Genomic DNA, 13,045 nt, shown 5'->3' with positions numbered 1-13,045 from the left:
CTGAAGCCAAAGGCGGAGCAGCTCAATTAATAATAAAATGGAGAAAATGGCGAAACGAGAAAATGGAACAAGCCAAGCGCAGTCTCGTAAACAAGCCACAAAAAAGCTTGAACTCATAATTTCCGGAGGTGCTAATAAGTTGCAAAATTATTTTCAATGAAAATGGCTCCAAAAGGGAGCTGCAGGAGGGAGGTGGGAGGTGGTGCTGCAGAGCAGCAGTAAAAGTTACCATAGAGTATAAAAAATTGACTTCAATTAAAGTGCCATAGTTGCCTGTATAAACAGCACTGGAAAAAAGAGAAAATGAAAAGCGCAAAATGGGAGCGAGAGCGAAAAGGGGGGGGAGAGAGAGGGAAAGAGAGCAAACGAGGGGCAAAGGATAATGATAATTACGGCATGCTGTGGGTGGCTCTTTGGATCCCCACTGCTGAATGAGACTGAAAAAGTTTTTTGTGTTTATTTTATGCTCGGGCTCGGGAAAAAAGGCAAGCGAACAAGAAGAAGCTGAAAGTTTCAATGTAGTGGAGATGGTGGGAGGGGGAAAAGCAACCAGGAGGCAGTCCATCCGAGTGGGTGGCACATGCGATTACGAGTGTACGTTAAACAAATAAGCAAAAGGCACCCAGAGGCAAATGAAGAAGCCAAATGTAGAGCGTGCATCAATGACACACTCACACACACACACACTCGTACAGGGAAAGCACTCACGCATACACATACAGAACGGGGGGACACCCATACAAACCCAAAGCGCCTTCAATACTCTGTACAGAAATGAAAAGTCAAAAACTTGGCTTGGACGCTTTTCCTTCTGCTGTCCAAAATGAATGACTCGCTTGCTCACACAGCGGTCCAGCCCGTACTCTAGAGCAACCACCACCCACACTCTTCACTCAACTTGTTGAGGACTCGCACCGAACCACTCACTCACTCACCTACTCCGCCAACCCCCTGGGTCAGCAGTCATCACGGCAAGACTCAAACTCTGGGCTGTACTACACAGCCCTCGCATTTCATTCACTCTTTTTCCGTCCGCCCAACGCCCCATGCCGACTGCCCAAAACAGAAGTTCCTCTCATTTCATGTACTTGTCATTTGTTTTTTGTTATTTTGGCAGGCAGGGGAGGCACTTCTTTTTTCTCTCAGTGTAGTTGTAGTAAATTTTTCTCATTTCGCTTTTTGTTGGAGTGGTTTTTTCTTCGTCTATTTTGCTTCTGCTGCTGCTGCTGTTTTGAGTGTTCGTTCCTCTGTGCGACTCTGTCTGTGTGTGTGTCTGTGTTTGTTCCTCTGTTGTGTGTGTGTTTTGGTCTCTCTTTGTGTGCCTGTGTTGGTTTTTCTTCACACAGGCAGCTACACAGAGGCATAGAACTAGCGGTAAATGCATGAACAACGCCGGTTGACGTCGACGCTAGCGTCGCCGTCTGCCCTGTCATGAAATTTTGTATCTCTGCCGCTGCTGCCCTCTCTGCTCGACTCTCTTCACTCTTTCTCTCTCTCTCTCTCTCTCACTCACCCTCACCTCATGGGCGCTGTTGCCTGCCTGCTGACTGCCCTGCTTCTTCTTTGCTTTCGTCTCGTGCTCATTTTCCGTTGTACTTTTTCGAATGCATTCGGCGGCGTTTTCATTTCATTCCCTCTGCGCACTTCGAACTGATCGCTCGCATCGCTCCCCGAACTCCGGACTCGCTCGTTTCACATACACTTCGGACTTGGATTTCGGACTTCGACTTAGAATCGATTACGCGGCTAAATTATTGAACACATTTCGAAAGAAAGAATCCCATAAGTTTCCCAAGATTACGACTTTTGCATACTTCTTGTGGCATTTGTTTGTGGAGTGAAGTGTAAACATTACGAAAAAAAACCAAACTAAAAACTGCTTCAAATGGGTCGCCTGTTCCAATACAATCGCTTTGGCGCCACGGATAACATCAACAAACGCAACAAAAAGGATACGCAGAATAAGAACAAGATGGTGAGTCTTGCAGAATATGCAAATAGGTTGGGGGGAGGAATAGTTTGGGACTGTCTGAGAAACTGTGGTTAAAAGATAGTTACTTGAGGAAGATTTATGTTTATTATATTCCTTAGCAGAATAATAACTACCAACTATGGGGTTTGAAGGATTATAAAGGAGGGTCTCAATGGGCAGTTACTTAAGGGGAGAGATTAAAGATCATCCCTCACAAGTAAATAACTTCCTTGACCATCCAATAGAGCTTCCAATTATGGTGACTGGCAACCATAGCTTACAAAATATCACACACACATTACACAGAATCTATACAAAGTTCACACTCCCCCGCACATTCACAAAGGAGGCACAGAGTGCGAAGTAGTAGTATTTCCCTCCCAAGCCAACCCACGCACACACTTAGCACCCAACTATCCACTGTAAGCTTCGCTCCATGTTGACCATCTGTGGGGCTGCGGAGTGTCGGGTTCTGTGGGGGGGTGCATAACGAAATTCAAAACACGAAACGACAACAATTAAAATGATTTAGTGTCACAGATACGAGAGATACGACGGACACTGAAGCATAATAAACTCGACTGTCGGCGTAAATCAGTGGAACACTAAATCACATAGAATCAAATAAATATGATTTGCATAAAAAGCTAATCAAAGTATATAAAACAAACACAGCAGAGAGATAGAGGACAGCTGACAGAGGGAGGGAGAGCTGCTCTAAGCCCAGCGTTAAGCCAACAAACAGAAATCAGAAAAGTAAATCAAATAAATCAAATTGTAAATGCAGCGATTTCTGGCGATAAGTAGAGCAAACAAAATGGAGAGACTGGGGGGAATCAGAAATGGAAACAACATATGTTGCTCGCCCATAAAGATAATGATTGATTCGACTAAATGGATTTCTATTCGAGTATTTGTATTTGATTAGCGATAAGCGTTAACTAGGCTTTATCGCCTGCTGTAAGTCGATGGTGTGGAATGGCGACGTCTGGCTTCGGCTTCGGCTCTGGCTCTGGCTCTGATGATGTTGATTCCCAAAAGCAGATTAGTCAAATATCTTAATTAAGACAAACTACCTGAGAAGCTACCTGAAAGTCAACTCTCTCTCTTTCGCGCTGTCTCTCTGTTGTCTCATTTACCGTCAGATCTCTGGGTAAATCTTCTTAGGTAGCTACTTTGCTTTACTAATCTCCTACTTTGACTTCCCCCGCGATGCTTACTCGTGAAGCGACAATGCGCAGCAGCAGCATCCATCCCTACCATCCGCCTTACCATTTATCAAAATATTTATTTAAAAGAGTGACAAAATCTGGGGAAAAAAAGTTTGTAATTTCAAACTGAATGACAGTTTGCGTTTTGCCTTCTGCCCCGGCTACTCCTCTTTTATCTTTCTTCTGTGCTGCTGGCTCTCTGTGCATTTTCCATCATTGTTCCTTCTGCGCCTGTCATTTTTCACGGGAATTGACACTCATTCCAGAGTCAGAGCCATGGCCAGTCCATCCCACACCGTTGTGCCACTACGGCCCTGCCACTTTATCTCGACTCGGATTCTTTTTGTTTTGATCTATGGAAATCTGTCTTGTTTTCCTATTTCCTTTTATTCAATTTTTTCACTTTTTGTTGTGGGTGTTGCCGTGTTTGGGTTTTGGCTCCCTAAAGGATTGTCTTTTGAAATAGGAAGTTGTCGTTTTGATGCTTGTCGTGTGACGGGTGTGGTCGCAACGGGAGTTGATTTACCTAGAAGACTTGAACCGCACAAAAGAGTTCTTCAAACTCAAAAGAAACTGCAAGAATGCAGAGTCTGAAATTCTCAGATCTCTGAGCATATCGCATACACTTCTTTCAAGGCAGCGTAAATCGCTCGACACCTCCCCAAATACAGGAATCGAGAATCGACAATCTGCATCCGTTATCAAAATCTATTGCCCAAGGGAAATTGTCTGTTTACAGTCCGGGTGGGGTTGGGGCCACTGTGCTGACAAACGATTTCAATTAGCCGACTCACGATACGAGATAAAAGGCATCGCATCGCCGGTCGCGGGTCAAAGATCCGAGGCACTCCGCACAGAATGGAATCGAGACAAGCTGCAAAAGACCAGAACTAATAAAATTGTCACACAACTGTTGGCCTGTCCCTTGGGTTGGGACGTCAGCTGGACGCGGTCTGTTGTCGCTCTGATGACCATATGGTTGGTGCAGTCAGGGAGGATGGACGGATAAACAAGGAGGGAACTGCAACCATATTGCTGGATTAAAATCTAAAACAATTAAGAAAGCAAAAGATACACTGAGCAATGAGCTCTGCGTCGGCAAAAGCAAAGCGGAATTTAGTTGATATTTTGTTATGTTTGTGGAGATCATAATTTGCCACGGAGTGGATCGAATCTCTATCTGTATGACGATCGAAATTACTCTGAATTCTCGTACAAACATTTGAGTTATGGTTCCATGAATGTTCTCCGCCAGAGCGTTGCATCTTCTGTAAGAAGAATCTAGTTATGATTTATAGTTCGTACTTTCCCCTGCATAATCCCAACTCCTAGACTGCACAATGGAGCCACACAAGATACACTCGCACACACATATGCAATATGCTTATATCTGCCGTTGGATAAATCTGTTTGGAGGCATCTGCCTCTCCGGGCACTTTATGGTGCCATGCTCCGACGCCATCATCGCCCTGCCTAAGTGGCTTCTGGTCTGGTCTGGTCCTCTATCGTGTCTATCGGTGCCCTTCCTGCCGCTTCGGCCGGATTCCGGGGATGCGATGGACTGCTCTGGTCTGGCGCATGATGGGCCTCATAATTCTCGATGAGATGGAGCTAAAATTAAATCAACTTCTGGCGACGATTAGCAGCAATGAGCTGAGGCATTTAAATTCTAAGGCATTTTAATGCACTTTCCCCATAAGAACTCACGCTCCGTCGCACCCTCAAGGCCAATGATTAATGTTTATATCCCATGGTCGTGTTGTACACATGTAAAATGTATTCTCGAGGGCACAGGCACAAGCACACACTGAATCTTTGATTTTGGGGCTCAGTTTGGTTCGGTAAGTGGAAATTCTAAGGATAGAAATTAATTGCGATGATTTTAAGTGCATTTAATTTGAAATTTCCAACCAGACGACGCCGCTTGCCTCGTTGACTAAACCAAAAGATTTATTAGCAGGCAGGGAGGAATGGGGGAACGGAGTGCAACTGCAACTGCAACTGCAACTGCAACAGAAAGCTGCACAATTGATGAGCATAATTAAATAGCCGGCGACTGGCAAGTCTCGGATTGCCCCTTCGCATTCCCATTGCATGCATTGTTGTAATTTATGCTCCATATTTTGCCCAAACTACTGCTCACTGCTCACGAATGTAGCTGTAGCTGTAGCTGTATCTGTAGCTGTATCTGACGATCTGTGTAGCCTGAGTGTGACTCCGGAGTAGCCCCGTCGTTTTGAGTAAACAACAATTTCACTTATTTTCATGCTGTCTGCCCGTCTGGGCGTCCGTCGTTGTCTACTGTGTCTGCCGCCGTAGTCGTCGACCATCATCTGTCTGCATTGTTATTTTTACGCTCGACTCAATATACATTTTCGCAGTGTGCTCGTACTTCTACACTGCCCTGTCCGGCCCCTCGTTTTGTTTGCCACATGCCACGCCATGAAAATGTAATGCAAATATGCAAAAAAGCTTTCAACGGTATAGCCAACCCATCTATATGTACACATATCTGTCTTTGTGCCCCTCTCCATCTGCATACGGTTGTACGTGTGTAGGGCCTGGCTACGAATAGTTTTGGGTTTGGTTTAGCGTCTGGCCATCACATCGGACAACAGTCCGGCAACAGCAAACCAAGCAGCCAACATCATCGTTATCAGTTGTCCATGTATCACGTTGTCCATTGCCATTCCCAATCCCATGCCTGGCAACCACGGCCGTGGCCGTGTATCCGAGTCCGCGTCGTGCTGTTTGAGTTTCATATGGCTTCCCACCAAAGGATTTGTGTGTGCATTAGACGACGAAACGGCTCTAGACTCTCGGGCAGAACTATCTGCATGCGAAAACTACTAGACTGCAAAAGTTGAGTGACTAGACCAAGAGCACATAATACCCCAGCACCAGTGCACTCCTCGTAGTAGTTTTTCCTAGTAGTTGCAGCACAAAAAAGTTGCCAAAGAGAGAGCTAGAGAGAACGAGTGGGTCTTTTTCTAATTAAATTGTTCGCTAACCCCTCGAAATGATAAATTTGAAAAGTTCATTCCCTTGACCACTTGTACGTTGGAGTGTCCCTCTTCCAGAGGGAGGGCGCCCTGCTGTTCCACTTCATCTGCATAGCATAGCAGACTCCCCCATGCCCTCTCATCGTCTCTTGAGAATTCTCTACCCCCACACACACACAACCCGTAAAAAGAATACAAAGAAAACGACCTGCGCCTCATAAAATACAATTAAAATTTCAACAATTTTTTAATTTGCATTTAATAAACCCATCAAAATGGTTTTTTAAACTCACATAAAAACACAGACAATATACGCATGAAGGCTGGAGGATGAGAAAAAACTCAATTCGTTTCACATTTCAATAATTTTTCATATGACCCAATTTTTTACACCTATAAAAATGCCACAGAAAAGCCTCGGCCGAAGCAGCAACACGGAAAGTCGTAAAAAAGCCAATGCCACACGCCACATGTGTCTAAACAAAGGATTTTCCAGCAAAAGGCACTGCTAATTGCAATAAAAAAAGAATATCAAACACAAGAAACAAAACCATAAACATTTTCCCTGCGTATAAAACTAAATTAGTGGGAAAATCATTTTACGAGATGCCCAAAAAACGAACTCACTCGTTTAACAAAAACTTTTTGGGATATTTCAGTGAAAAGTACACATAGGAGAGGAGTAGGAATGGGGTGGGGGGTGTGTGTGGCAGGGAAAGACATGTTTTAAAAAATGTCATAAACTACTCGCGAGTCCGTGTATCTCTGACATTTTGAAAGCCCCCGGAACAGACACGACACGTGTGTGATGTGTGTGCTGGGGGATCCAATTTGAACGCTCCACTCTGCTCCACGTTGCTCTGCTCTGCCCGTTCGTGTGGCATTAAACTGTCAAATTAGCTGGAACTAAAAGCGAAATGTCTACAAAATATTCCAAAATGTTTCCCTAATGCTTGCGACCATCTGAAATATTACTAATTTCCATTCGAAAATGTCTAAAAGAATCTACAAAATTTCATTGATTGTGCCATGGGTGGAACTGAGGGTGAAATGGGTTGCTCTTCGGACTAGGAGTAGGCGGAGAAAGAGATGAAGGAGGAGGAGTTTTGTTTTGGCAGCACAGCTGCTTTGGCAATTGCCCAATTTGTGAAGGATAAGCGAGTGGTTAGCGTTATTGCGGTTGCAATTTAATAGCCACCAGGCAGAGCCACTGAAAAGCTGTAGGTTGTGGTTTGGACCCACCAAGGGTGGGTCCTTCAACAGCTGCTTGATTTTTCATGGCTGAAAATTCAGGCATATGTCCGTGAGTTCTCCTCTGTGTGGGACCACAAGTGGCCTTGCATAGAAAAAAGGAAACATTTCAATAAATTCATCAACTCATCTTGCCCTGCCACTTCAACTAATTTTTCTTTTCCCTGCCGATACCCCCGTATCCCAATTCCCGCTCCCCGCTCCCCGCTCCCCGCTTCGACTCACTCTAAATGCACAATAAATGAAAATTTAACAACTGTTTTTATAAGACCAGAAAAGGAGTTGGGGCAAAGGGCGACCAAAAGACCGAAGGGTTTCCCTTCCATCTTCTTTTGTTGTTCGTCAGCTGGCGTAGGTGCTTCGATGCGTTGGCAGAGCAGCAGCAGCTCTTACCTGAGTTTTCCTCAAGTTTTTATTGTAACACATTTTGATTACGAAAATATGCTAACACCTCGCAGGGCAAACAAAGAGATACGATAGATAGAAGCCCCGAAGACAGAGAGAGAGAGTGGTGGAGTGGTAGTGGGCTCTCGGGGCTATGCTTCATCATCAATTAGAGTTACCTTTCCGCAGGGCAGGATCAGGGACGGATAGACAGAGGGACAGACAGACAGACAGAGGGATTGATGCAGAGACAGACCTCTCAGACCCTATGATTATTGCATTAGCACGCACACACACACACAATCAAAGGAGAGCAACGCCAACACCTTTTGGTCACTACCGTATGGAGAGGCTCAAGTTTTTCTCATTCTGTTTCTTTTGATTCCATTTTGGGAATCTTCTTTTGGAGGTCTATTATCATTGAAATTACTGTTCCTTTTTGGGGTTTGCTTTGCATAAATTAAAACTCATGTAACTGGCAAGAATCGTAGCCATTAAACGCTTGTTGCCCCATTGTGTGTTTGATTTAAGCCGATAAAAGGTACACTCTGAGGCATTTTCACGCCGCTTTTACGCTCCCCTTCGACAGCCTTCTTGCTCTGTGCTGTTGGTCAAACCTCTGGCAGCAGATTTATGCGCTGCGTGGCCACATCAAAGAAACTCTTTTGGCCATGGCTCGTTGGCCACGAATTAATGGGCATTGGACAAGATGTAGAAACAATTTTCGTCGTGTATGTCCGTTCACATAAACAAGATTTTCAATTGGAAATGCAAATCAGGGGTGGGGTGGTGCAACGGAAGTTCTGCGTCTGCACTTCCCTTTGTTTGGTTTTGCATTTGGAATTTATTGAATGTGTTGAATTATGAGAGAGGAGAGCCGACACTTCCACTGCCACTGCCACTGCCACTGCCACTCCCTGCCGCTTACTCTTTATCCATTGAATTCAATTTCATTATCCCACGTACAGTGAAGAGCAGCAGCTACCTGGAAGCTACCATTGTCCCGGACTGCCTGCCATTCAATTGAATGCTCATTATTTTGCCATTTTTTGGAGTGTTGGTTCTGTGTGTGTATTCGTGCTGAAGTGTCGCACACGCAATGGATTTAAGGATTTCGATTCGTGCTAAAAAGGGGTGTGCCTGCAGCGCAATGAGATCGAACTGCCCTTTCTTCCTCCCACTAGACTATAACAAAGGATGCAACAGCCAAGGCGATGAGTAGATTTAAAGGATTTGTGCAAGAAGCAGCATCTAGATCCCTGCCGCTTATCATGGGATCCGTCCAACGGCCATTGTAGAAAACTTGCGTCACTCGTTGCCGCAAGGTCTTGTTGTAGATGCCCCTGAACTCGTATTCCCATGGTATACCCGACATGTCCACATACATGTAGATTTCTCTGGCAATAGCCAAGTTCTAGAAGTGGCAAAAAAGTTATTAAAGATCCGTGGAGGGAAAGCCTTTACGTACCACAAGTAACAGCAGAAGGAGTAGCACTGGAACTGCTGCAACTTTAAAGTCAAAAGCGAGCATTATTCAAATATTTTCATGTGACAGTGAGGCAAAGCTAACTATGAGGGATCCCAACGAGCAGAGCCCTTGGAACCCCTGGTACTCATGTGACTGCCTGCCTGCCTGCGTTATGAATATTTTATGGGCGAACTGAAAGGCAAATACAAGAAGTGAAAACAACAGGCTGGCAAATTATACAACAATGAACAAGTAGAGCAAGCGCATTACAAGGATACGAATGAGTATCACAGCAGCATGAGGCAGCAGGCACTGACCCAAAAGCATTAGCAGGAGTCGGATGAGAGTCGAGAGAGAGATTTGGGAAAGGGAAAGGCCTCTAAAAGTGGGAATGGGATTGGATTTGACAATGGCAAGAGCAGAACAAAGCGCACTCGGGCAGCAGAGAGGGAGCCTGAGACTGAGACTGTGAAACAAAAACAGGGATAATGGTGTGTTATCTGAATGGTTCTCGTTACACAACGGAGCACTCTTCAACGGAAAAAAATTAGAGCTTAGGGCTGGGGGTACAAGATTTATGTGACATTTGCTACAAATTCTATCATGGCCAAAACTAACCAACAATTTCACCTTATCGTTTGTTTTCGTTCCGACAGCTACGCAATGCCATCAAGTGCCCGGCCTATTCTGACATCTACGGGCAGTACAAAGACTCGTCCTTCGAGAAGTGCCAACAATGGAGCAGCAAACTGCAGTTCCCAAGGTCAGGAGCAGCGCTAGTGGCCACCGAGGAGCCCATTCAGAGTCGCACTCACAAAGTCTACGACAGCATGAAGAACTTTCTGCACCGCAAACTGTTTGCCCAACCCTCGCACAAGGAGCGGGCGCTGAATGAAGAGCCAACCAGTGATTATGATGAGGTTAGTAGTCCCCTGAAGAAAGTTCCATTTACAATGGAAAACTAACCGGATGGTTTCTCCTCTTTCGCTTTGCAGCAGGACCTTCTCGACTCCTCGTACCAGGCCGACGCGGAGGAAGAGGAAGAGGAAAGGGATGCGGACTGCAGCTGCAGCTCCAACTCCAACTCCAACAGCAGCACCATTTCCAGCAGTAGCCATGCGGACACGCCCAAACGCTCGCCCCAGAAGTCGCTGCTGTCGCTCAACTGCTGGCAGAGCAGTCAGCCAAGCGACTCCAACAAGGAGGAGGATGAGTCCGATGCCGGAATCTCCGACTGCTGCCAGCTGCTGGTGGAGAACACATCGAGCAACAAACAGCGTCGCAGCTCGCCCAAGAAGCGGACATCCCTGCCCCGCTACAACAGCGCCAACAGCACCGAGGACGACGACGATGATGAGGAGCCGGAACTGTTGGCCTGCGCCTGGTACCAGCCCCGCATCAGTGCGAAGGCCGCTCACGAGCATCTGCAGCAGTCGACTCCAGGCAGCTTCCTGCTCCGCCGCAGCACGCCCCGCCACTTTGAGCTCTGTCTGCGTCTCGAACGGAAGGTGAAGACGTACCCCGTGCAGTCCACGCGCACCCAGATGTACCGCCTGAAGGGGGCCAAGAAGCAGTTCAGCACTCTCAAGGCATTGATTACCCACCACTCGGTGATGGCCGAGCAGCTACCCCTCACCCTGGACATGCCCAGGGAGCGACATGTGGTCAAGTCGTCCGCGGTACGCTATGCGGATGACTTCGAGCCGCTGGAGTCTCTCCAGCTCCTGGGCATACTCAAGAGTCTGCAGGCCAAGAGCATTGAAGTATAGACTTAGAGGGTGGCTGAGGGTATTCTAGAGGGTATTTTAAAGGGGATTATTAATATCGAACTGCAAAGGGAACGATAGGTGAAAGAAATATCATATAGGAATTGTTTTCTCTATGCGTATTAGTCCACTAAGAAGGCTTTTGTGATATAGTTTATGGACCAGGACCAGGATCTGGTCCCCAGGTTTTAGTTGTACATTGAGGGTCCACCATTTACCAATTAATTGAAATATTTTTATTCTATTGATAAGTTTTCTATTGTGAAAGTAAATTATACGTAAATAAAATCGGAACAATGCAATCATCCTTCGAATGCAACCCTCGAGAGATGTGTGTCCACGCCCCAGCAATCCACACGTTTTCCTGTTGCCTTCAGCCTCCTGCCACTTCCTCTCCCTCACCGCTCAGTGAGTGAGATGAATCCTGGCGGAGGGTTGGCCAGGGAACGCTTCACTTACATGTGATTAGCGATTCGAGTGGCTCTCATTAAGTTTTCAAGTGCGGCCCTTGAGCTCTCGACGCAATGCGCTTGGCAACATGTTTCCAGCAACATTTCGGTGGCATAAATAATTAGCAGCAGCGATAAACTGTGGTGAGCCAGAGTGGCGCGGAAAAATACGATTCGAACTACAATTTTTAGTTCTAGAAGTGGCCGTCGTGATCGCGGGGGCGCTACTGTGCAAACGACACACCACCAAAAGCTGCCTGCTACGAAACTGGAAAAAATATTAAGACAAAAATATTGAACCTTGAAGTATGCAACACAATTTAAATACATTTGTAAGACAAAATAATTGAACCTTGAAGTATGCACCAATTTTTTTCGGAAATTTGAAATGTCGCTCACGAGTTGCATATTGGACACGTGACCCTTGAAGTATGCAACACAATTTTAATGGCATATTTTATGACATTTGTTGCATACTTCAAGGTTCAAATGTTCAATATGCAACACGTGAGCGACATTTCAAATTTCATAAAAAAACTGTTGCATACTTCAAGGTTCAATTATTTTGTCTTAAAAATGTACAAGGATATTGTTTTGCTGTTTTCTCCGCTATATGTGGTCCTTTCGGGATGTGCTATGCCTTTTCGTAATCAGAAAATCTTTTCTGATCGTTTTCGATCAGTTTCGGTTCAAGAACATCAGGGATTAAGGACATATTTTTTATAATTTGTCCATTTCACATCCGACGACGACGTACAGCGTTTCCTTACCAGCGGAAGAATTTCAAGTATCGTTTGAACTGCACAAGGACCTTAAGGACTGCAAGGATCCGCCTTTTAAGCTATTATTGAATATAAAGCATGGAAAGCAGCAGCCTGAAAGTATGCCATAAGATTTTATTAAGCCCACCCCAAAAGTATGCCCTATTTGTTTTGGTTTTACTTCATATATTTACGCACAAAAGTCGTTTCAGTTATGCATAAGCTAATAACAGTTTTCTCTTATGTTTGTAGTTTTAACTAAATCAGAGTGTAGATTGTCCTTCAGCTACTGGGGGACTGCAGGGCTCTCTGGTCATCATTGTCGTTGACCGTTGTAGGCCGAATTAATATTGCAACTGAATATCAGCCTGAGCTCCGGATGGATGGCAACATGTGATGAACCTTTAATGAAAAGAACAGATTTGACAACTTATTAATAAAATCGCTAGGGACTTGTTGGATAACATATCCATCGTCTGTTAATCGTTTCAGGTTATATAATTTGGGACAAAAAATTGTTTTACAGCTTATTGTTGTGATTGATATTTTGTATTATTTTCCCATACAAAGAAAGCGCAATAATTTACGCAGGCCAACAATTGGCAGCCAAGTGAATAGCAATACAAAATAAATAAATATAAATATTCGCATTGACAGGCACCGGACAGAGGGAGAGCTACACTAGAGGCGGTAAAACAAAAGGCCATTAAGCATAACGAGGCTCGAAAAAACATTGGCAAACAAATTATAAATAAATGGAAACGCTGACAGCATTAATAAA

At 45.0% G+C, this 13,045-nt stretch overlaps 1 protein-coding gene across 1 annotated transcript; it reads left to right on the top strand.

Moving 5' to 3' along the window:
- Positions 1-1,622: 1,622 nt before the first annotated feature.
- LOC117587423 lies at positions 1,623-11,361 on the top strand. Its single transcript, XM_034278093.1, has 3 exons — positions 1,623-1,975; positions 9,945-10,208; positions 10,284-11,361. The coding sequence occupies exons 1-3, from the start codon at positions 1,886-1,888 to the stop codon at positions 11,055-11,057; spliced, it is 1,128 nt and encodes a 375-aa protein (XP_034133984.1). The 5' UTR covers positions 1,623-1,885; the 3' UTR covers positions 11,058-11,361.
- The last annotated feature ends 1,684 nt before the right edge of the window (positions 11,362-13,045 follow it).

The sequence above is a fragment of the Drosophila guanche genome, unplaced genomic scaffold (assembly GCF_900245975.1).
Source record: "Drosophila guanche unplaced genomic scaffold, DGUA_6, whole genome shotgun sequence".
Classification (NCBI taxonomy): Eukaryota; Metazoa; Arthropoda; class Insecta; order Diptera; family Drosophilidae; genus Drosophila; species Drosophila guanche.
This window is presented reverse-complemented; position numbering and strand designations above follow the sequence as displayed.

Coding starts and splice junctions, on each gene's coding strand:
- LOC117587423 (XM_034278093.1), top strand. CDS start 1,886: ATGGGTCGCCTGTTCCAATACAATCGCTTTGGCGCCACGGATAACATC. Junction 1,976..9,944: donor CGCAGAATAAGAACAAGATG/GTGAGTCTTGCA, acceptor TCGTTCCGACAG/CTACGCAATGCCATCAAGTG. Junction 10,209..10,283: donor CAACCAGTGATTATGATGAG/GTTAGTAGTCCC, acceptor TTCGCTTTGCAG/CAGGACCTTCTCGACTCCTC.